Source organism: Triticum aestivum, chromosome 2B (genome assembly GCF_018294505.1).
Source record: "Triticum aestivum cultivar Chinese Spring chromosome 2B, IWGSC CS RefSeq v2.1, whole genome shotgun sequence".
Taxonomy (NCBI): Eukaryota; Viridiplantae; Streptophyta; class Magnoliopsida; order Poales; family Poaceae; genus Triticum; species Triticum aestivum.
The window spans coordinates 425138498-425163690 of NC_057798.1; the positions used below are offsets into that span (position 1 = coordinate 425138498).

Genomic DNA, 25193 nt, shown 5'->3' on the forward strand with positions numbered 1-25193 from the left:
TTCGCATGTTGCAGAAGACGAATGAAGGAAAAAAGAAACGAATGTCATTCAGTCGTTAGTGATTAAGATAGAAAGGAAAAAGAATCAGCGGTAACAAGACCCAACGTGTGGTGTGCATCTCAGGCCGCGGATGATGGCTGCAAAATCGGCTAGCTGAAGGGAACCTTTTCCCTAGTTTTTTCTACTTTAAATAATTTGGAACTTCAAAAAACTTTTGAAGTTTGAAAAAACTGAAAATTTTGAAATAAAATGTTCAAGAAAACGTAAAATGTTAGTGAATTAAAAAATGCTTGAAATTTTTCTAATGTTCCCATATTCAAAAAAATATTTGCAATTTTGAAACAAATATTTGTAAAATAAAAAAAATTCCATGATTGGGAAAAGTCAGTGTATTAAAAATTCTTAATCAAATCGAACCAACTGTTTGCTAATTCAAAAAATGTTCATGCATTTAAAAAATGTCCTAACATTTTAAAAACAGTTCGTGAATTACAAAAGAGTTTATTGATTCATAAAATGTTTGCTGATTCAGAAAAATGTTCATGCGTTTCAGAAAATGTTTGTGAATTTTTTAAAAAATCTTTCAAAAAATATCTTTGTCTATTCTAGAATTGTTCGCCGATTCAAAAGAAAATGCTTAAAAACCATTCGCAATATAAAAAAATGGTCATAACTAAAAAATGTTTGTAAATAGTAAAAATTGTTCATGATTTTGAAAAATGTTTCCAATTCTGTAAAATGTTCATGGATGATCGAAGGTATGCAGTTAAACAAGAATGCTCTGACTCTTTGTGACTATATACTCGCATAAATTTTGAAGAATTAACTGCAGGGTGGATCAAAATATTATAGTATGTTTTAAAAAAAACCTTTCTTGAAATTCAGAATAATTCTTTGAATTACCAAGTTTTTACAACCACAATATTTTTTTAGAAAATGTGAACATTGCTTCAATTTGTGAATAAATTTTTAAAAAGAAACATTTTCTTGCATTTGTGAATAAATTTGAAAATCATGCGATGTGAACAAAATGTGGTCATCGCCATAAGAGATTATGATTTTTTCCCTCGTGTTGTGAGGTATGGGCCTTTTGCTAATTAAAAATGATGAATACATCGTCTATAATCCATAGGCTCCTCGATCCAATCCCTCGTGACGGTACATTTTGCTAGTGGTAGAAGCTTTTTTTTTTTTTTGAGGGGACTAGTGGTAGAAGCTTTGTATTATATCCCCAAGTCTCAAAAAGCCCTCGTTCTCCAATAAATCGTGTACAGACAGCTGGGGCCCGCATCCCAGCCCCACCTGCCATTTTCCTCCGTTCGCTCATCTCCTCCGCCTCGTCACCGTCCTTCCTCCTCTCTTCCCTCCCTCATCTCGTGTCGGCTCGAAAGTCGAAACCCTAGACCAACCACCCTCCCCTCGTACGTAGGAACAGGGACAGAGATGTATGCGGACCAGATCTCCACCGGCCGCAAGCGCTCCATCCATGACCGCCTTGACGCCGACCTCCCCTCCGACCGCGGCGGCGCGGACGCCGCCGGCCGGGCTCGTAACGCGCTGTCCAAGAGGTCAGCTTAAGCTCCGCTCCCACCTGCATCTTCCATATCGTTGACACGGCTCCCTCTGTAACCTTAGCCTGGGGCTTCTCGCTCTGTGCGCTCCTATGTGCTTAGGGATGGTGGAAATTAGGGCCTTGTTTTAGGTTGCTCGGGCTGAGGGCGGCGCCCCTAGACTCCATGCCTTCGTTCATGTTAAAATTGAGGTTCTGTAGAGTACGGACGAGCTTTGAGCCGCGTGATGTGTGCTGTTTGTCTGAGCGATGGAAATTGTGGTGTCAGATTCAATGATTCAGCATGGCAAATATCATGAATTGGTCTGTTGGACGCTATGCCATTATGCAGCATAACATGGGAATTGCAGCGTAGGTTTCTGGATAATCCTTTTTTTTTGTCAAGCGCTTGCTTTACTGTTTTACCTGAGGATTTGTGATTTCATATGTTGAGTATCATGGTATGGACTATGGAATGAGCTTGGATAATACTAGCTGATAACGCTTATGTGAGCTAGAAGCTATGGATGTAACCTTGGACACAGTGTTTTACTCAATCTAGCAGTAACTTACATAACTGAGGTATGAACTGTTGCAGAATCAATCACCAATGCATTGCTAATGATTTTTTAATATATAGTTTGTTATTTCTAAACAAAACAGTCCTGCTTTTTTAGTCTGAAAGTATCGAGGGTGGATAACATGTTGGTTCACTTCTATCCTCATGTATAAACTCATACTTTGTAAAGCTTGCTGACACGAGCCTTGATGTATTTAAGCTTGCTTGTAAAAGAAAGACCAATTGCTCTTTGCTAGCACACATGGTTTAATAAGTTATTAAGGGATATTATAGTTCTTGCGAGCATTGTACTGTTCATGTTTCCCCACTTCACTAGACTAGCTAATTTCACGCGTATTGATTTCTTGACGTATACTATCTGTAGGCAACGACAAACTGATGATAAATGGAAGCATGATCTTTACCGGGATGATGAATCAGCTTCAAGTAATCTATTTGTTGATGTATCTTAAATGAAGTAAGGCAAGCTACCTTTTATTTTGGCCCCATTTAACACTATCTGTCTGCACTTAAGGATCAGTTGATCCACGGGATTTGCGATTCAAGCTTCAGAAGAAAAGCTCTCAGCAAGGGTTTGCTGGCCAAAAGGGTTCCAGGGTACGTGATCTACGTGAGATGTTATCTGGAACAATGCATGCACAACCATCAAATGTTGACCCTCAAAAGAGGAAACCGGTGTCAGAGGTTGTGAAAGTCACAAGGCGTGAAAATGTTGATGAAAGGCCTGTACGCCTAAGTAAGAAAGTATCAAAACCATCAACATCCAAGAAGACTTCTCAGCCAAAGGTATGAATTCTGTTGGTGATACACAGTTTCCCAGTTTCTTGCTTTCCGCATGTGCCAGAATTTGTCATTTGACGCTAGGCTTTATTTGGTGGTTGATGAATAGCTTGAAAGATCAATGGCTGGAACTGATCTTTCTAAATGATGCCCAGCATGAAATTTTTAGTAACTCTTTTGGATAATGTCGTGACACTATTTTTGCTTAGCTTGCTATGTTTTTCTATTCCGTACAGAGTATCATTAACACTTGATCCTGGTGATACATTTGTCTACATACATAGGTTTGAGCCTTTATTTATTGAGTTTATGTGTGTGTTTTATTTTAAACTCTCTCCTTAGCATTTCATTTCCAAAGAACAGCTTTCTTCCTACAAAGATTACTAGGATAACATGTTGTGCATATTCAGCATTTCCCTTGGATCACTTATGCCGACCTTGATAGAATTTTGAGAAATCCCATTAGCCACTGTCATGTAAGCATAGGTATTTCTATAGCTGGACCCCATGGAAGTTTGTTACCTCCTGGTAGCAGGATTTGCTATAGGCGAATGTGTGCCTGAATTGTGTGTATATATAGTCTGGTTTCCATAATACAAGCTTTTAATGAAGGGATAATGGTGCTTTACACTTTGTTATACTTCCAAGAAAGCAACAGTCACATTAGCTCTATTATCACATTTCAGTATGAAGAACTCGTGATGAGGGTCTGTTGAATCGTTCTGTTCAAAACCTCTGCCCTAGTTAACCAACAATGGGTTGCTGAATGTAGGTACATTTCAGAACAGGTTTATCTCCTCTAGTTGTCCCTTGGTGACATATATTGAAATTACTCATCTTTGGCTTGGGAATGTGCAGAATTAAATATTACCACGTCTCTAGTTTGCTTCAATTCTGGTGTTGTATGTAGGTTAAGACTAGAGAGTTCAATATGGAACACGTTATATAAAACTTTAAATGTACATGATGTAGCTCGTTAGTAAGCTTGCTTATTTTGGGGAATGTGTGATATACCATTTTTTAAAATATACTTTCTGGCGTGTTTTGCTTTCTGATCTAACATCTTTTCTTTTGGGAATGCTTGTAGGCTGAAAGTCCACTCGACAGTTTTCTGAAATCACTAGGACTTGAGAAGTATTCTATTACCTTCCAGGCGGAGGAGGTTTGACTATTTACCTAAATCATTAAATTGTTTTTTCGTCTGTTTAGTTGACAATTGTTGTTTTGCAGGTTGACATGGCGGCCCTACGTCACATGACTGAAAGTGATCTCAAGGCGTTGGGCATCCCGATGGTAAGAGCATCACATCATGCCGGATCTTTAATTTTGCAAAAATAGGCATTTCTTGGCTTCTCACATCCTTCATCTAAAGAGTAATTTCAGTATGGTTTGGCTATATTTTGCATAAACTGTAGACTGAACTGTTAAACAAGGACACATAAGTACGTAGTTAGAATGCATCATTTTGCTGAGGAACTGGACTGAACCTGCTTTACAGAACTACTGCCTGCACTTATATTTTTTGTCCGGGGATATGGCGCGTACGTTAATGCCAAATTGAATGTAAAGTAACTGTTTTGTAAGTCTGCATTCTTATTTGTGCATGCGTATTACTTTGCCTTGAGTCGCAAAGGTCAAGCTTAAGGTGCATGTTCTTTCAGGGTCCTAGGAAGAAGATTACCCTTGCCTTGGAATCCAGAGCGTAGGGCAAGTCCCTGGAGTACAATGTAGAAAAGCAGGGAGATGTGGTAGGTTTTTGCTCATCTACAAGTTTGGCATATCTTGGAAAGCAGTGGTACAGGTACAACAATGCGGTGTCTCTTGTAATGGCATGTTGCTGTAAGATTATTAGACTGCTGTTGTTTATCTGGTCTGCATGCTTTCCTGGCCAGACCAGCTGATTAACTGATGAGGTATCCGTGCTGTTGAAGCTGCGGTGATGTTCTTGCTGTATACTATTATTACGCCTTTTTTTTCATTGGAAACTGGCACTATTAGAGTCATAGAGTTGAGATTCTCCAATTAGTATTTCAAGTGTTGCGTTGCTCAGTGTAAAGGTTTTAAATTTCATCTGTTTTCTTGCTCAGCCCTTGTTCGGAATGTTTTTCTTTTGAGCTGACATGTTAGGAATCTATTTACAAGAGAGGTTGATCATAGAGAAAGAAACAAGGTGTTGAAATTAATTAATCTCAGAAAAATTAAGCAGCCTCAGCTCACAGTCTTGTGTCATGGTGATCTAGGGATGCAAGCGGACAGAGTCGACATGTGTGCGAAGCAAAAAGTTAAACTAACATGATTATTAAAGTAATGAAGATTAGTGCAATTTTTGCTTTGTGGGTGGTAGCGGATATGCGGTCTGCTTCATCCCAGGGTGGCCTTCTTATTTTTAAGGAATGCCATCATGGCTGCTTTATTGAATTGGTAATAGTTGCATCGTTTGCAATGGCATTCGCCAGAAAATTTGGGGGTTCATTGACCCACTTACAAGAAGGATTTCTATCATAAGCAAATTTTGCTAACGAGTGGGATGCCTCGTATGTTTCGCTCCATATCCTATCATGTCCTGCACATGCATTGGTGACCTTTGTCGAGTCTGACTCAATCTGAATCGAGTGATAGCCCATGTAATTTGCAAGTAGCAGTCCTTGGTACATCGCCAATACTTTAGCCGAGTATGCATCACTAATGTAAGGTATCGGGGAACATGACGCTCCAGAAATACTCTATGATCATCTCTTACAATTGCTCCAGTGGCGCCTCTATTCTCCTCAGCATGGAACGATGCATCCACGTTCACTTCAACTGAACCAACTATTGGTTTCTTTCATGTTAACCCAGCTAGTTTTATTCCTCCCGAGCTGAAAGTTTTTGCTCTCTGGAAATTTAAACATGTACGTATAGCTAAAGAGCTTCTATTACTTGGGGGACCTTGATTCTGGTGAGTCTGCTGTCTCCTTAGCCACCACATGTTACATCAATGCCCTCCTTTAGACCAAACAGAAGGTAAATTACGAAAAAGGCTTTCGACCCGCTTTATAAATAAAGCAAACCGCCACAAAACATACAACCGAAGCAAGTTTACACACACACACCACCCGAGTCTCACAATACAGAAAACAGGTTCTGCTGAGGGCACAGCTCAACAAGCCCAAAAGAAAGAAAGAAGACACCACACTCCAGGCGCAAGGAGTCTAGTCTGGATCCGGCGGGGGCGGCGGCGACAGGCGGACGGCCATCGAGCGGAGGTCGGCGATGAAGGCTGAGATGGCGTCACGGTCCGGGGGGCGGCTAAGCGGCCGCCAAAGCTGCAAGAAACCCTAGAGTTTGTAGAGAGCGTCAGTAGCGCGACGAAGGGGGGTACGCTGGATCACAAGCTTATTGCGAACGGTCCAAAGAGTCCAGGCAAGAACCCCAACCTCAAGCCACCTAATGTGGCGAGAGGACGCGGGGGACATCTGGAGTTCAGCAAATAAGTCCGGGAAATTGGTGCGGCACCAACTTCCACTGACAACCTCGCGAAAGCAGCTCCAGAGGAACTGGGCGGAGACGCAAGCGAAGAAAATGTGGTTCGAGTCTTCAGGGACACCACAGAGCGGGCAGATACTAGTGCCCGGGCCATTGCGCTTGCAGACCTCCACACCAGACGGGATCCGACCGCGAATCCACTGCCACATGAAGATGTGAATCTTCAGGGGGACGCGGACGGACCACACCATCGATAGGGGGAGGGGGGCGGAGGAGGGGGCAATGGCCATGTACAGTGACTTGGTTGAGAACTGGCCCGAAGGCTCCAGGCGCCAGCGCACAAGGTCCTGACTCCCATCCACCAACGGCTCGTGCAGAGCAATGCAATTGAGCAACTCACGCCAGGCGGCGGATTCCGCCGGCCCAAAGGGCCGACGGAAAGCAAGGTGCCCTAAGTCAAGAAGGGCCCTATCGACAGAAATCATGGGGTCGACGGAGATAGAGAAGAGGGCGGGGAAGCGGGCCGCAAAGGGAGAGTCGCCGGCCCAGCGATCAAACCAGAAGAGCGTCGAGAGGCCGGACCCCACCGAGATGGAGGTACCAATGCGGAGCACCGGGAGAAGCTGGACAAGAGACTGCCAGAACTGAGAACCGTCCGATTTCTGGCAGAAGGCAAGGGGTTGACCCCGCAGGTATTTATTCCGGATAATGTCGAGCCAGAGGCCACCTTGACCCTGCGCGATGCGCAACAGCCAACGGGAGAGAAGGGCAATATTCATCCTTTTAGAGCACATGATGCCCAGGCCACCTTGCTCCCTGGGCTTGCAAATGTCAGGCCAACTGACCATGTGATACTTCTACTTGCCATGCTCACCAGCCTAGTAGAATCGGGATTGAATTTTGGCGATCTCCTTATGGAGAGACTCATGGAGGCTGTAGAAACTCATAAGAAATAAGAGGAGGCTGGAGAGGGATGAGTTGATGAGAATAGTCCGGGCCGCCTTAGAGAGCCACCTCCCCTGCCAGGGCTCGCACCGGGACTGGAGCTTAGTCACAGAGGGCCGCAGGTCCGCGACAGAGAGACGCGAGTCGCTAATGGGCGTCCCTAGGTAGGAAGTGGGGAAAGAACCCAGGCGGCAGTTAAGTCTGTTGGCAATGGCCACAGACTCAGAAGGGGAATATCCCATCACCATAACATCACTCTTGTCGAAGTTGATCTTGAGGCCCGACATCCGTTGGAAGCAGAGAAGGAGGAACTTAAGGTTGGCGATGTCCACCTCCGAGCCTTCGACCATGATGATCGTGTCGTCAGCATACTGGAGGATGGGGATCCCTGAGCCCCCAGAAAGGTGGGGTGTAATCCCACGAATGTGGCCAGCGGCTTTTGTCTTATCAAGAATGGAGGCAAGAGCGTCCACTACCATATTGAAGAGGAACGGGGAGAAGGGGTCGCCTTGGCGCACCCCACAAAGGGTAGGGAAGAAAGGACCGATCTCGCCCTTGATGTTGACCGCCGTGCGACCGCAAGAGACCATTTGCATGACTCTAGTGATCCATCGGTCATCGAAGCCCTTCCGAAGAAGGACTTCCCTAAGGAAGGTCCAGCTAACAGTGTCGTAGGCTTTATGGAAATCGATCTTCAGAAAAACCGCCTTCAGGCGTTTAACCCGGACCTCATGAAGAACCTCATGAAGTACCAGGACACCATCCAGGATGTACCGTCCCTTAATGAAGGCCGACTGGTTAGGGTGGGTTATCCGATCCGCAAGTAGGGTCACCCTATTGGCGTACCCCTTGGACAGGATCCGGAAGATCACGTTAATGACCGTGATCGGGCGGAACTGGCGGATGTCAGACGCCCCAGGGACCTTGGGGATGAGAGAGATGATCCCGTAGTTGAGGCGACCTAGGTCGATAGAACCAACAAAGAATTCATCGAAGATGGCCATGACCTCGGTTTTAATCACGTTCCAGAAGGTCTGGAAGAAAATGACCGGGAGTCCATCCGGGCCCGGCGCAGAAGATGCATTCATACCCTTGATGGCCTCCCAGACCTCCTGCTCAGAGAAGGGGGCCGTCAAGGCTGCGTTCTCCGCGTCGGACACTAGCTGGATGCCAGCCCAACAATCAGGGGCGAGGGAGATGTCGCTCCGAGGAGCGGCAGAGAAGAGGGACCTATAGAAGCCGTCGACATGGGTCCGGATGTCGCGGGGGTCCTGGAGGAGGGTCTCCCCATCCCAGAGAAGGGGGATGGTGTTGCGTCTACGGCGGCCGTTGGCGATAGCCTGGAAGTATGCAGTATTCGCGTCACCCTTCAGGACCCATTTCTGCGCGCCCCGAAGGCGCCAATAAGCCTCCTCATCGGTGTAGATCACGGAGAGTTGGTCTTCGAGGTCATAGTGGGACAACCACTCGTCCGGAGAGAGACCCACCGCGTCAGCCCGAAGGTCAAGGGCCTGAACCGCGGTAAGCAGCGCCTTCTTACGCTCCCTGGCGTCGCGGCCCAGATTGGCCCCCCACCCCTTCATAAACTGCCTGCCACGTTTCGCACAAAAGTGCCACGCGTTAATAGCCGAGGGGGGCTGAGGGTGAGGGTGGGCCCGAGCCTCGATCCACCGTGCGCAGACGGCGTTGGTAAATCCAGACTGGGAGAGCCAGAAGGTCTCAAAGCGGAAACGAGGGGGGATCGGCGGCCGCTCGTCCGCAGAGGAGAGAAGAAGGGGGACATGATCCGACCCAATCTGAGTGATGGCGCGGAGAGAGGCTAGGGAACAACGGAGTTCCCAATCCGGGGATACTAAGACCCTGTCCAAGACAGACTGGATCAGGGAGGCTTGTCGATTGGTCCAGGTGAACCGGGCACCAATCCTATCAATCTCCCGGAGGGCGAGGTCAGTAATGAAGTCATTAAACAACTGCATCCGGGCAAAGCAAACATTGTCATTGCTCTTGTCTTCCGCCACGCGCAGCAGGTTAAAATCGCCACCCACTACCACGGGGAGGGAGGCAGCCGAGATCTTCCGGTGGAGCTCCTCAAGGAAGGCGGCCGACCGACTATGGTCGGCAAGCCCGTAGACAATGATGATCTCCCACTTAAAGTTGAGAGATCTCTCGAATAATTCCATGCTGACGAAGAATTCCCCCCGATCCATGCTGCCCACCTCGAAGGTGGCATCCTTCACACCTAAAAGGATGCCACCCGAGTGGCCCGCGCTCCCACTAGAAGGGAGCCAGTGCCACGCAAAGAGGTGAGATCTCAACCGGTCAAGCTCAGGAAGCGAGAAATCGCAACGCATGGTCTCTTGTACAGCAACAATGTCGATGTGCTCATCCCGCATGTACTCCACTAACTGGCGGCGACGACCATCATGGCCGAAGCCGCGGATGTTCCAGAAAAGAGCCCGCATTAAGGAGCCATAGGGGGGCTGCTTGACCCCAGAACACGAGAAGCGCTTTGCGCGCGAAGAGCCGCCTGAAGGAAATATGCCCTAGAGGCAATAATAAAGTTATTATTTATTTCCTTATATCATGATAAATGTTTATTATTCATGCTAGAATTGTATTAACCGGAAACATGATACATGTGTGAATACATAGACAAACATAACGTCACTAGTATGCCTCTACTTGACTAGCTCATTAATCAAAGATGGTTACGTTTCCTAACCATAGACATGTGTTGTCATTTGATTAACGGGATCACATCATTAGGAGAATGATGTGATTGACATGACCCATTCCGTTAGCCTAGCACTTGATCGTTTAGTATATTGCTATTGCTTTCTTCATGACTTATACATGTTCCTGTAACTATGAGATTATGCAACTCCCGTTTACCGGAGGAACACTTTGGGTGCTACCAAACGTCACAACGTAACTGGGTGATTATAAAGGAGTACTACAGGTGTCTCCGAAGGTACATGTTGGGTTGGCGTATTTCGAGATTAGGTTTTGTCACTCCGATTGTCGGAGAGGTATCTCTGGGCCCTCTCGGTAATGCACATCACTATAAGCCTTGCAAGCAATGTAGCTAATGAGTTAGTTACGGAATGATGCATTACGTAACGAGTAAAGAGACTTGCCGGTAACGAGATTGAACTAGGTATTGGATACCGACGATCGAATCTCGGGCAAGTAACATACCGATGACAAAGGGAACAACGTATGTTGTTATGCGGTTTGACCGATAAAGATCTTCGTAGAATATGTAGGAGCCAATATGGGCATCCAGCTTCCGCTATTGGTTATTGACCGAGAATAGTTCTAGGTCATGTCTACATAGTTCTCGAACCCGTAGGGTCCGCACGCTTAACGTTACGATGACAGTTTTATTATGAGTTTATAAGTTTTGATGTACCGAAGTTTGTTCGGAGTCCCGGATGTGATCACGGACATGACGAGGAGTCTCGAAATGGTCGAGACATAAATATTGATATATTGGAAGCCTATTTTTGGACATCAGAAGTGTTCCGGGTGAAATCGGCATTTTACTGGAGTACCGGGAGGTTACCGGAACCCCTCGGTGACCTAATGGGCCTTAGTGGGCCTAGTGGAGGAAGAGGAGAAGGGGCCAAGGGGCAGCCCCTCCCCCTCCCCCCCAAGTCCGAATAGGACAAGGAGGGAGGGCGGCGCCCCCCTTTCCATTCCCCCCTCTCCTCCTTCCCCCCAAGTCCTAGTCCAACTAGGGAAGGGGGGAGTCCTACTCCCGGTGGGAGTAGGACTCCTCCGGCGCGCCTCCTCCTAGGGCCGACCGCACCCCACCTTGCTCCTTTATATACGGGGGCAGGGGGCCACCCTAGAGACACAGAAGTTGATCTACGGATCGTTCCTTAGCCGTGTGCGGTGCCCCCCTCCACCATATTCCACCTCGGTCATATCGTCGCGGAGTTTAGGTGAAGCCCTGCACCGGTAGAGCATCATCATCGTCACCATGCCATCGTGCTGACGGAACTCATCCCCGACACTTTGCTGGGTCCGGGGATCTTCATTGAGCTGAACGTGTGCTGAACTCGGAGGTGCCGTACGTTCGGTACTTGGATCGGTCGGATCGTGAAGACTTACGACTACATCAACCGCGTTGTCATAGCGCTTCCGCTTACGGTCTACGAGGGTACGTGGACAACACTCTCCCCTCTCGTTGCTATGCCATCACCATGATCTTGCGTGTGCGTAGGAAATTTTTTGAAATTACTACGTTCCCCAACAGTGGCATCCGAGCCTGGTTTTATGCGTAGATGTCATATGCACGAGTAGAACACAAGTGAGTTGTGGGCGATACAAGTCATACTGCTTACCAGCATGTCATACTTTGGCTCAGCGGTATTGTGAGATGAAGCGGCCCGGACCGACATTACGCGTACGCTTACGCGAGACTGGTTTCACCGTTACGAGCACTCGTGCTTAAAGGTGACTGGCGGGTGTCTGTCTCTCTCACTTTAGCTGAATCGAGTGTGGCTACGCCCGGTCCTTGCGAAGGTTAAAACAGCACTAACTTGACGAACTATCGTTGTGGTTTTTTGATGCGTAGGTAAGAACGGTTCTTGCTAAGCCCGTAGCAGCCACGTAAAATTTGCAACAACAAAGTAGAGGACGTCTAACTTGTTTTTGCAGGGCATGTTGTGATGTGATATGGTCAAGACGTGATGCTATATTTTATTGTATGAGATGATCATGTTTTGTAACCGAAGTTATCGGCAACTGGCAGGAGCCATATGGTTGTCGCTTTATTGTATGAAATGCAAACGCCCTGTAATTGCTTTACTTTATCACTAAGCGGTAGCGATAGTCGTAGAAGCAATAGATGGCGTAACGACAACGATGCTACGGTGGAGATCAAGGTGTCGCGCTGGTGACGATGGTGATCATGACGGTGCTTCGGAGATGGAGATCACAAGCACAAGATGATGATGGCCATATCATATCACTTATATTGATTGCATGTGATGTTTATCCTTTATGCATCTTATCTTGCTTTGATTGACGGTAGCATTTTAAGATGATCTCTCACTAAATTATCAAGAAGTGTTCTCCCTGAGTATGCACCATTGCGAAAGTTCTTCGTGCTGAGACACCACGTGATGATCGGGTGTGATAGGCTCTACGTTCAAATACAACGGGTGCAAAACAGTTGCACACGCGGAATACTCAGGTTCAACTTGACGAGCCTAGCATATAACAGATATGGCCTCGAAACACGGAGACCGAAAGGTCGAGCGTGAATCATATAGTAGATATGATCAACATAGTGATGTTCACCATTGAAACTACTCCATCTCACGTGATGATCGGACATGGTTTAGTTGATTTGGATCACGTGATCACTTAGATGACTAGAGAGATGTCTATCTAAGTGGGAGTTCTTAAGTAATATGATTAATTGAACTTAAATTTATCATGAACTTAGTCCTGGTAGTATTTTGCAAATTATGTTGTAGATCAATAGCTTGCGTTGTTGCTTTCATATGTTTATTTTGATATGTTCCTAGAGAAAATTGTGTTGAAAGATGTTAGTAGCAATGATGCGGATTGGATCCGTGATCTGAGGTTTATCCTCATTGCTGCACAGAAGAATTATGTCCTTAATGCACCGCTAGGTGACAGACCTATTGCAGGAGCAGATGCAGACGTTATGAACGTTTGGCTAGCTCAATATGATGACTACTTGATAGTTTAGTGCACCATGCTTAACGGCTTAGAATCGGGACTTCAAAGACGTTTTGAACGTCATGGACCATATGAGATGTTCCAGGAATTGAAGTTAATATTTCAAGCAAATACCCGAGTTGAGAGATATGAAGTCTCCAACAAGTTCTATAGCTAAAAGATGGAGGAGAATCGCTCAACTAGTGAGCATGTGCTCAGATTGTCTGGGTACTTCAATCGCTTGAATCAAGTGGGAGTTAATCTTCCAGATAAGATAGTGATTGACAGAATTCTCTAGTCACCATCACTAAGTTACTAGAACTTCGTGATGAACTATAGTATGCAAGGGATGACGAAAACGATTCCCGAGCTCTTCATGATGTTGAAATCGACGAAGGTAGAAATCAAGAAAGAACATCAAGTGTTGATGATTGACAAGACCACTAGTTTCAAGAAAAGGGCAAAGGGAAAGAAAGGGAAACTTCAAGTAGAATGGCAAACAAGTTGTCACTCCCGTGAAGAAGCCAAAGCTGGACCAAAGCCTGAAACTGAGTGCTTACACTGCAAAGGAAATGGTCACTGGAAGCGAAAATGCCCTGAATATTTGGTGGATAAGAAGGATGGCAAAGTGAACAAGAGTATATTTGATGTACAAGTTATTAATGTGTGCCTTACTAGTGTTTATAGTAGCCCCTGAGTATTTGATACTTGTTCGGTTGCTAATATTAGTAACTCGAAACAGGAGTTACAGAATAAACAGAGACTAGTTGAAGGGGAAGTGACGATGAGTGTTGGAAGTAGTTCCAAGATTGATATGATCATTATCACACACTCCCTATACTTTTGGGATTAGTGTTAAACCTAAATAAATGTTATTTGGCGTTTGCGTTGAGCATGAATATGATTTGATCATGTTTATTGCAATACGATTATTCATTTAAAGTTAGAGAATAAATTGTTATTCTGTTTACATGAATAAGACCTTCGATGGTCATACACCCAATGAACATAGTTTGTTGGATCTAGATCGTAGTGATACACATATTCGTAATATTGATGCCAAAAGATGAAAAGTTAATAATGATAGTGCAACTTATTTGTGGCACTGCCGTTTGGGTCATATCGGTGTAAAGCGCATGAAGAAACTCCATAAAGATGGATTTTCGGAATCACTTGGTTATGAATCATTTGATGCTTGCGAACCGTGCCTTTTGGGCAAGATGACTAAAACTCCGTTCTCCGGAACAATGGAACGAGCTACTGACTTATTGGAAATAATACATACCGATGTATGCGATCCAATGAGTGTTGATGCTCGTGGCAAGTATCGTTATTTTCTGACCTTCACAAGATGATTTGAGCAGATATGGGTATATCTACTTGATGAAACATAAGTCTGAAATAGTTGAAAGGTTCAAAGAATTTCAGAGTGAAGTGGAAAAATCATCATAACAAGAAAATAAAATTTCTGCGATCTGATCACGGAGATGAATATTTGAGTTATGAGTTTGGTCTTCATTTGAAACAATGTGAAATAGTTTCACAACTCACGCCACCTGGAACACCACAATGTAATGGTGTGTCCGAACGTCGTAATCGTACTTTATTTGATATGGTGTGATCAATGATGTCTCTTACCGATTTACCACTATTGTTTTGGGGTTATGCATTAGAGACAGCTGCATTCACGTTAAAAGGGCACCATGTAAATCCGTTGGGACGACACCATATGAATTGTGGTTTAGCAAGAAACCAAAGTTGACGTTTCTTAAAGTTTGGGGCTGCGATGCTTATGTGAAGAAACTTCAACCAGATAAGCTCAATCCAAATCGGAGAAATGTGTCTTCATAGGATACCAAAAAAAAGACTGTTGGGTACACCTTCTATCACAGATCTGAAGGCAAGATTTTCGTTGCAAAATTCGGATCCTTTCTAGAGAAGGAGTTTCTCTCAAAAGAAGTGAGTGGGAGGAAAGTAGAACTTGATGAGGCAACTGTACCTGCTCCCTTATTGGAAAGTAGTTCATCACAAGAATCGGTTCCCGTGACAACTACACCAATTAGTGAGGAAGCTAATGATATTGATCATGAAACTTCAGATCAAGTTTCTACTGAACCTCGTAGGTCTACCAGAGTAAGATCTGCACCAGAGTGGTAAGGTAATCCTATTCTGGAAGTCATGTTACTTGACCATGATGAACCTACGAACTATGAGGAAGCGATGATGAGCCCAGATTCCGCAAAATGGCTAGAGGCCATGAAATCTGAGATGGGATCCATGTATGAGAACAAAGTATGGACTTTGGTTGACTTGCCTGATGATCGGCAATCCATTGAGAATAAATGGATCTTTAAGAGGAAGACAGACGCTGATAGTAGTGTTACTATCTACAAAGCTAGACTTGTCGAAAAAGGTTTTTTTGACAAAGTTCAAGGTGTTGAATACAATGAGATTTTCTCACTCGTATCGATGCTTAAAAGTCTGTCTCAATCATGTTAGCAATTGCCACATTTTATGAAATCTGGCAAATGGATGTCAAAACTGCATTCCTTAATGGATTTTTTAAAGAAGAGTTGTATATGATGCAACCAGAAGGTTTTGTTAATCCTAAAGGTGCTAACAAAATGTGCAAGCTCCAGCGATCCACCAATGGACTGGTGCAAGCATCTCGGAGTTGGAATATACACTTTGATAAGTTGATCAAAGCATATAGTTTATACAGACTTGCGGTGAAGCCTATATTTACAAGAAAGTGAGTGGGAGCACTACAACATTTCTGATAAGTATATGTGAATGACACATTGTTGATCGGAAATAATGTAGAATTATTCTGCAAAGCATAAAGGAGTGTTTGAAAGGAGTTTTTTTTCAAAGAAAGACCTCGGCAAAGCTACTTACATATTGAGCATCAAGATCTATTGAGATATATCAAGACGCTTGATAAGATTTTCAATGAGTACATACCTTGACAAGATTCTGAAGTAGTTCAAAATGGAACAGTCAAAGAAAGAGTTCTTTCCTGTGTTGCAAAGGTATGAAATTGAGTAAGACTCAAATCCTGACCACGGCAGAAAATAGAAAGAGAATGAAAGTCATTCCCTATGCTTCAGTCATAGGTTCTATAAAAGTATGCCATGCTATGGACCAGACCTATTGTATACTCTGCCCTGGTTTGGCAAAGGAGTACAATAGTGATCTAGGAGTAGATCACTGGACATTGGTCAAAATTATCCTTAGTGGAATAAGGACATGTTTCTCGATTATGGAGGTGAAAAAGGTTCGTCGTAAAAGGTTACATAGATACAAGTTTTGGCACTGATCCAGATGACTCTAAGTCTTAATCTGGATACATATTGAAAGTGGGAGCAATTAGCTAGAGTAGCTCCGTGCAGAGCATTGTAGACATAGAATATTTGCAAAATACATACGACTCTGAATGTGACAGACCCGTTGACTAAACTTCTCTCACAAGCAAAACATGATCATACCTTAGTACTCTTTGGGTGTTAATCACATAGCGATGTGAACTAGATTATTGACCCTAGTAAATCCTTTGGGTGTTGATCACATGACGATGTGAACTATGGGTATTAATCACATATAGATGTGAATATTGGTGTTAAATCACATGGTGATGTGAACTAGATTATTGACTCTAGTGAAAATGGGAGACTGAAGGAAATATGCCCTAGAGGCAATAATAAAGTTATTATTTATTTCCTTATATCATGATAAATGTTTATTATTCATGCTAGAATTGTATTAACCGGAAACATGATACATGTGTGAATACATAGACAAACATAACGTCACTAGTATGCCTCTACTTGACTAGCTCATTAATCAAAGATGGTTATGTTTCCTAACCATAGACATGTGTTGTCATTTGATTAACGGGATCACATCATTAGGAGAATGATGTGATTGACATGACCCATTCCGTTAGCCTAGCACTTGATCGTTTAGTATGTTGCTATTGCTTTCTTCATGACTTATACATGTTCCTGTAACTATGAGATTATGCAACTCCCGTTTACCGGAGGAACACTTTGGGTGCTACCAAACGTCACAACGTAACTGGGTGATTATAAAGGAGTACTACAGGTGTCTCCGAAGGTACATGTTGGGTTGGCATATTTTGAGATTAGGTTTTGTCACTCCGATTGTCAGAGAGGTATCTCTGGGCCCTCTCGGTAATGCACATCACTATAAGCCTTGCAAGCAATGTAGCTAATGAGTTAGTTACGGAATGATGCATTACGTAACGAGTAAAGAGACTTGCCGGTAACGAGATTGAACTAGGTATTGGATACCGACGATCGAATCTTGGGCAAGTAACATACCGATGACAAAGGGAACAACGTATGTTGTTATGCGGTTTGACCGATAAAGATCTTCGTAGAATATGTAGGAGCCAATATGGGCATCCAGCTTCCGCTATTGATTATTGACCGAGAATAGTTCTAGGTCATGTCTACATAGTTCTTGAACCCATAGGGTCCGCACGCTTAACATTACGATGACAGTTTTATTATGAGTTTATAAGTTTTGATGTACCGAAGTTTGTTCGGAGTCCCGGATGTGATCACGGACATGACGAGGAGTCTCGAAATGGTCGAGACATAAAGATTGATATATTGGAAGCATATGTTTGGACATCGGAAGTGTTCCGGGTGAAATCGGCATTTTACCGGAGTACCGGGAGGTTACCGGAACCCCCCGGTGACCTAATGGGCCTTAGTGGGCCTAGTGGAGGAAGAGGAGAAGGGGCCAAGGGGCAGCCGCGCGCCCCTCCCCCCAAGACCGAATAGGACAAGGAGGGGGGGGGGGGCGGCGCCCCCCCTTTCCTTTCCCCCCTCTCCTCTTTCCCCCCAAGTCCTAGTCCAACTAGGGAAGGGGGGGAGTCCTACTCCTGGTGGGAGTAGGACTCCTCCGGCGTGCCTCCTCCTAGGGCAGGCCGCACCCCCCCCTTGCTCCTTTATATACGGGGGCAGGGGGGCACCCTAGAGACACACAAGTTGATCTATGGATCGTTCCTTAGCCGTGTGCGGTGCCCCCCTCCACCATATTCCACCTCGGTCATATCGTCGCGGAGTTTAGGCGAAGCCTATGCCGGTAGAGCATCATCATCGTCACCATGCCATCGCGCTGACGGAACTCATCCCCGACACTTTGCTGGATCAGAGTCCGGGGATCGTCATCGAGCTGAACGTGTGCTGAACTCGGAGGTGCCGTACGTTCGGTACTTGGATCGGTCAGATCGTGAAGACGTACGACTACATCAACTGCGTTGTCATAACGCTTCCGCTTACGGTCTACGAGGGTACGTGGACAACACTCTGCCCTCTCGTTGCTATGCCATCACCATGATCTTGCGTGTACGTAGGAAATTTTTGAAATTACTACGTTCCCCAACACCGCCGTGCGGGAGCGGGTACGGCCCCGGATCTCCGCCCCGGCCACAAGGGGGGAGGCGCCGTCAGCCGTGGCACGGGCGGAGAGGGGGACACCCCAACCTCGGAGGCGGCTGGAGGAACGAGGAGGGCTGCACGGGCCTCCGCGAGTTTCCCATCGAGAACCTCACGAGCTCTGATAGCCGCAATCTGGGCTAGAGGAGGTCCAGCTTCCCCACGGAAAATGATCGCGGAGTCGGAGGCCACTTTGGCGAGGTTGCCCAGCAACACAGACTCAAGCGCCGAGAAAGAATAATACGAAGTAGAGGGGGGAACGGAGGGCGTACCTGGCTCCAGGTTACGGACGGCAGCGCGAAGCTCCGCCCGCTCGGGGATGAGCAGAACCGGGCTGCCCTCAGGGTGAGCAGCATCAAGCCGAGCACTCCGGTGGGAGGCAACCACCGGGGAGGAAGTCGACTGACCGCGACGGGAGTAGGCGGTGGAGCGGGGGGGAGGGGGCTGGGCCGCCAAAGGCGTGAGAATTCGAGCCGCCCCCACCCCTGGGGGAGACGACGCAGGAGAGGTTAGCAGACCCGGCCCAGCATAGCCGAGGTGGAAAGGCGCTGGTGGTGGTGACACAGCCGGTGGGGGAGGCGGCATGAGGAGGGCCGATGAGACAGCAGCCGGGGCAACCCGCGGAGGCGACGAGGGCGGAGGAGCTTCAGGCCGAGGGGAGGAAGGGGCGACGGGGGGGGGGGGGGGGGGTGGCGAGGCCGGGGCGGGGGGGTCTGCCACAGGGGGCGTCCCCCCCACCGCGGGCGCCGTCGGAGGGTCTGGGAGCAGGCCGATGGACGGGACCACCGAGTCCAGCACAGAGGGCGGAGACGAGGCGGGGGAGCGCGGGGAGGAGGCCGGGCAAACCACCAGTCCCACACTAGAGATGTCGCTCCCCTCGGAGGGCGACGCAGCTAAGAGCGGAGGGCCATCCAGCGGAGGACAGGCAGCGGCCTGGCGGCCCTTGCCCCCCCGCGGCAGGAGGGGGAGGGGGCGAGGGGGAGGGGGAGCGGGAGTCCTCGGACGCCCCCTCCTCATCCGAGTGGTGGGAGCGGGAGCGGTGACGACCGTGGTAGTCCCGGCCGGCCCCCGGGTTGCCACCAAGGAGGCCGACGTCGATGGAGCGGGGACGCCCCACGTGGTTGGGAGGCTCAGGGGCGATCCTGAGGTTGAAGCCCTGGTCGTTGAAGAAGACCCAGACTAAGGTGTGAAGCTTGGAGGAGTCGAGGCACTTGACCTTGACCCGGACCTCCTCCTCCTTGCGCAGAGAGAGCTCATCGACCGCCACCACCTTGCCCAAGAGGCGAGACATCTGGCGGATGACGGGCTCGGATCGCGCAATATCGGGGAGGCCGGAGATGAGGATCCAGGTGGTGTCGAGGACAGCCACGGCCTGGGCGTCGAGAACCAGCTCGGATATCTCGACAACCAGCTGGTTGAGGGCGAGAGTGATCCGGCCACTACGCGTCGCGTAGCCGTAGCTGACGGAGTCGGGGAAGACGACAGAGAAGATGTGGCCGACGGTGGGAGTGACCACCCAGTCCCACTGGTGACGGTAGAGATGGTTGAGCTCATCCTCGATCATCTCCGGGGATGCCACCCCATCGACGACCGTGACAACCGCCTGCAGGGAGGGCGACGGCGGGGGGGGGGGGGGGGGGGCGTCAGGGACCTCGAGGTGGAAGAAACCCAACCCCTTGATCCCATGCCCATACATCATGAGCTGCGAGACCACCGGTCTATCCGGACACAGAAGGGCGGGGTGGCCGGGATCCTTGCAGAGGTAGCAGCACTGGGGGTTGACGCAGTTGACTTGCGAGTGCCCCCTCACCCCACAGTTGAAGCAGGGGGGGCGAGGGAGACCGGAGACGGGGCCGGGAGCGAAGGGGGCGCCCGGACCCGCGGGAGGGGGCACGGCTGGCGCACCGCGAACGCCACGGCGTTTCTTCTTCTTGGCAGGCCCGAACCGCCCGCGGACGGGGCCTCCACCAGGAGCAGGGGACGGTGCCGCAACCCCGGTGGCAGAAGCATGGGGAGGCACATAGCAGCGCAGTTCCGGGGTGGGGAGGATCCCGTCCCGGGGGCGGGGAGGGCTGGGCCGAGCCGGGCGGGAGGGGGACGAAGAGCGGCCCCGATGATGGGTCGGCGATGGAGAGCGCCGGCGAGAGCGCCAGTCTCCCGACGAAGCCTGCGGCGATCGGGACCTCGCGCGGTCCTCACGGCGGGTGGGAGAGCGGCGACAGTCCCGGAGTTCGCGAAGCTCGCGCCGGAGCTCCTCCTCGCGCCGGAGGGCGTCGGGAGAGGGGCGGGACAGCTCACGCAGGAGCTCCCCCGCCTTCCTCTTGGCCCGGGGGGCCGCGTCTGTCCATTCGTGCGGCATGGTAGGTTGCGGCGAGGGGGCAGGAGGGGGGGAGGGGGGAGCGGGCGGGGGCAGGGGTGCCGGCCGGTCGGCCGGAGGAGGGGGAACAACAGGGGTCGATGGGGAGGCGAGGAGGGAGTCGGGGTGGAGTCGAAGGGAGGAGCTGGCGGCGCAGGAGGGAGGGGGAGAGGAAATCCGCACGGGGGCCAAATCGACGTCACACAGCCGCTGCTGGGACTAGGGCACGCGTCTGGCCCGTCCAGACTGGGCCGAACCAGGGGAAGGTGGGTGGGCCGACCAGAGATGGGCCGCGAAGAGCCCAACGGCCGCGGGGGGCCGGGGCCCAGCAGCCCAGCCAGCCCAGCAGGGCGGTCCACGCCACAGGAGTGAGCGGGGGTGAAGGGGGGAACCCTACCGGGTCCGACCGCCGGCGCCGCCGCCGGGGCAGGCCGGCACGGGCGGCAGGAAGGGCCCGAGCGCTCCGGACCGTCCGCACCTGGATCCCGGAGGTCCCGAAATGGGCGATGAACGGGCGGAACGGCGTGGGTCAGGGCGCCGGAGTCGGGAGGAGGGGAGGAAGGGAGAGGGGCGACGAGGAAGAAGGAGGGGCCGGCGGCCGAGCCACCACCGCCGGGCGACGCCAGGATGAGCGGGCGGCGCCCCGATTGGAGTGACCGGCCACGCCCCAGGCCAGCACGCGCCGGCGGCGGAGGGCCTTACCAGCCAAGGCCACCCCTTTGAGGGTCTCCGCCCGGGCCGGACTCCAGGGAGCCGAAGGGGGCGACGGCGGTGCCCGCCTGCCGGAAGCAGAACCCCTCACGTGGGGGGCTGAGCTAACCGGCCAGCGAGGCAGACCGGTCCGGCGGGCGGAGCGGGGAGGCGATGGGGCCGGGGGAGACAGGGGAGGGGGGAAGGGCGCGTCATCGGCGCAATCCGCCCAGCGGAAACGGGTCGCCGGGGCGGCGGCCGAGGGGGCGACCGGCGCGGAGGACACGACGGGGAGGGCCGCCGGGGGGGGGGGGGGAGCGGGGGAGGACGCCGACGGCGCGGGGACGGGGGTGGTGGAGGCGCCCGCGGGGGCGCCAGGGGAGTCGCCAGAGCCCGAGTCCATCATATTTCAATCACTTGTCTACCACTATACCTCTCAAAGTTATTCCGCTGTCTTGTTTTAGGAGTAAGATGACAGAAGGTAAATTAGGCATATTTCTGTCAGGCAAACATAGCAAGTGCTCTAATACTGCTGAACCCGATCTGTCAACCAACGCTGCCTGTGAGATCAGTTCGAAAGTCCGAGTAATCGCCACAACTTCACAGCACGGCTGCACGGAAATAGCAGGTGATTGACATCCTCAACTCCTTGCGCACAGATTGGGCATTGGCCAATACTTCCAACATGTCTATTAGCAAGTATAGCTTAAGTTGAAGGATCCCATGTAGCGCACGTTAGCAATTTTTTTGACCTTGCCCGGGATTTGTATTTTCCATAGAATCGATCATATTGGGTTCTCTGAGGATGGCCCAGACTGCGATATTCCAGTATGCTGAAATTGATGTTTCCACTCCAAATGGTATGTCGTTTAAACAAATAAGTGTCCTGATTGTGTACCATGAAGCTACAAAGTCATCAAAGGAGCTATAGCTTAACGGAATTCGGAGAATACGGTCAACATCTATTGGGCTAAAAATATCACGGAGAAGTTCTCAATCCCTACTTTTCGTAGTAGGGTCTATGAGCTCATTAACCTTTGTAATCAAGACACCTGCTCTAGGGGTAACGATTTTTCTTGATGAGATCGAGGGAACCCAGTGGTCATCCCAGATATTCACGTTCTCTTCATTCCGAATTCTCCAAATATGTTGTTGTTTAAATGTCTTAATGCGGCATATATGCTCTGCCAAGTGAACAAGGCGCCTTTTTTCAGTCCCACGGATAATAAGTCTCCAGAGGGGTAGTATGTTGCATGAAGAACTGTGGCACATAAGGACTCTGGATCATCAAGTAGGCGCCACCATTGCTTTGCAAACATTGGTAAGTTGAAGGAGTGGAGGCCCCCAAAGCCATCCCTCCATCTTTTTTTGGGAAAACGTAATTTCCACTAAGCCCACCAATGCATTCTCTTTGATTTTCATCATCCCCCAACCTAAATCCTGCGATTGCATCTGTGATTTCTTTGCACACTCCTTTAGAAATTTTAAATACGGACATTGCATAAACAGGGATTGACTGAGCAATTGTCTTTTATAGAATCTCCTTTCCTTAACTGCTTCTTATTCCAACCACATGTTCGTGAACAAACTCTTTCAACAAAATGATTAAAACAGTCACTCCTGCCTGCTCCAACTAGAGTTGGTGAACCAAGGTAGTATTTATCTGATAGAGCTTCGGTCTTAATATTGAGGCATCCACACATATCAGTTCTCATTGTTGCATCCGTATTTGGGCTGAAAAAACACTTTGCTACACTCATCATTTGGCCTCAATTTTTGCAATACGCATCAAGAGCTTGCCGTAGAGAAGTTGCATTAGCCATATCTGCCTTCATGAGAACCAGGGAATCATCAACGAATAAAAAGGTGTGATACTGATGGTGCATTTTTGCACACCCTGAAAATAAACTTGAAGAAAAAAAAAGTAATAATAAGAACGAAAACAAAAAACAAAAATGAGCTTCGTCCCGGTAATACGAATGCACTGGCCTCTTCCTGGGCCTAGTTCGCATGGTTTGGGTTGAGGCTACAAAAAACTGAGCTCCCTGGGTAGCAGGCCCATTCACGCCAACGGGGGGAGTCGTCAGAAAACCCTAGCGCGAGAACCTCTCCATGCGCCCTATATATATAACCAGCGCTGCCGCAACCTCTCCCCGTGTTCCGCTTCTGCCCTCTTCCTCTCTTATCGCCGGCGTTTTGTTTGGATCTCTCTTTTTTGATGACCATTGTTTCGTTTCTGGTTTCGCTGGTTCAGCGGCGCGCGGCCGGCTTCGGCGGTAGTCGAGCGCCTTCTGACCACCAGCCACACGCGAAACAGTCGGTCATCTGACCCAGCATCTCTTGGGGTTTTCCACACGAATTCGCTCTTGTCGAGATCTGACACATCCCACCGCCGAATCGTGCTACCGGTGTTGGGTTTTCTTCTCTCTCTCATCCTTCTCTCGTGAGTTGAGCTGGTGATGTGGTGCCAGGGATGACCCCGGTTCCTTGGCCACCTCCCATACCCAGCGAGACGAAGTGTATTCGATTGGATTTTCTCGGCTCCGGTATTCCATGGGCGTATGCGGTTCATGTTCACATCCGCATTCGGTCACGACCTGGCTGCCACATCCGCTTTGCAACACGACTTTTTTCCCCTTTGTTTGGTTATTTTTTGATGATGGTTTTTATATGTTGGCAACAGAGGAAAAAGTAATTTATGCCAACGAGGTATAAGTCAAGTGGCAGCGGGCTACCCTAATCGGATGAGCTGCCACGGTTACACGCCTGAGAGAAGGACGCGTGCCCTTCGTTACATGCGCCGCGTCTAACCAATCGCGGCTCATGTACATCAGGGCTTCACATTTTAAAACCTGATCTTCCTACTTCACTCGTAGCACAACTCGTCCGACGAAATGGTGATACCGTTGATGTGAGGAGAACTGCCTAGAGCGGCATTGAAACGATTAATATTTCACGAAGTTTCTCTTCTGCTTTGTAGCAATACCGATTGAATGGCTAATATCCAAACTGTAACAAATGTGAACATGATAAATTTCATGGTGGTTTTGAAGGACCCATTCCTATGCCGCCTTTGTCCCGGAGTTTTAACATCTAGTGAGTCTCATGTGGATACTAGCACCAATTCAAGTCAAAATGCTATCTTGCCATGTGCTAGTCCTCGTAATTCATCTATGCATAACATTGGCACATCTTGTGATGAATTGCTTTCCTTGCCTTGTTGCTCTAACGATGAAGCTTATACTTCCTCTAGCACTTGTGTTGATATTAACCATGTAGAGGAAATCAAAGAGCTCAAGGACCAAGTCACTTCTTTGAAGAAAGACTTGGAAAAGTGTCATGAAGGGAAGTCCACACTCAAAAATATCTTGAGTGTGCAAAAATCCCCCAATGACAAAGGTGGACTTGGATTCAACTCCAATAAGAAGAATAAGTCCAAGAGGAAGAAGAAGTCCAAGAGAAACAAGAAGAAGGGCCAAGAACAACTCAAGAATTCGGCCAAGATTATTTGCTTCAAGTGCAAAATTGAAGGGCATCATGTTAGATCTTGCCCATTGAAGAAGAAGGCCATTAGTGACAAGCAACAAGGGAAGATGCCACAAGTTCAATCTCATGCTCAACCTCAAGTTGAAGAAAGGCCACTTCCCAAGAAGACTCAAGTTA

General features: G+C 48.6%; 1 protein-coding gene across 1 annotated transcript; it reads left to right on the forward strand.

Annotated features, from left to right (window-relative positions):
* The first annotated feature begins 1279 nt into the window (after positions 1-1279).
* LOC123045280 (ankyrin repeat and SAM domain-containing protein 6) lies at positions 1280-4995 on the forward strand. Its single transcript, XM_044468277.1, has 6 exons — positions 1280-1568; positions 2494-2555; positions 2644-2915; positions 3997-4071; positions 4140-4202; positions 4571-4995. The coding sequence occupies exons 1-6, from the start codon at positions 1444-1446 to the stop codon at positions 4613-4615; spliced, it is 642 nt and encodes a 213-aa protein (XP_044324212.1). The 5' UTR covers positions 1280-1443; the 3' UTR covers positions 4616-4995.
* Positions 4996-25193: the final 20198 nt, after the last annotated feature.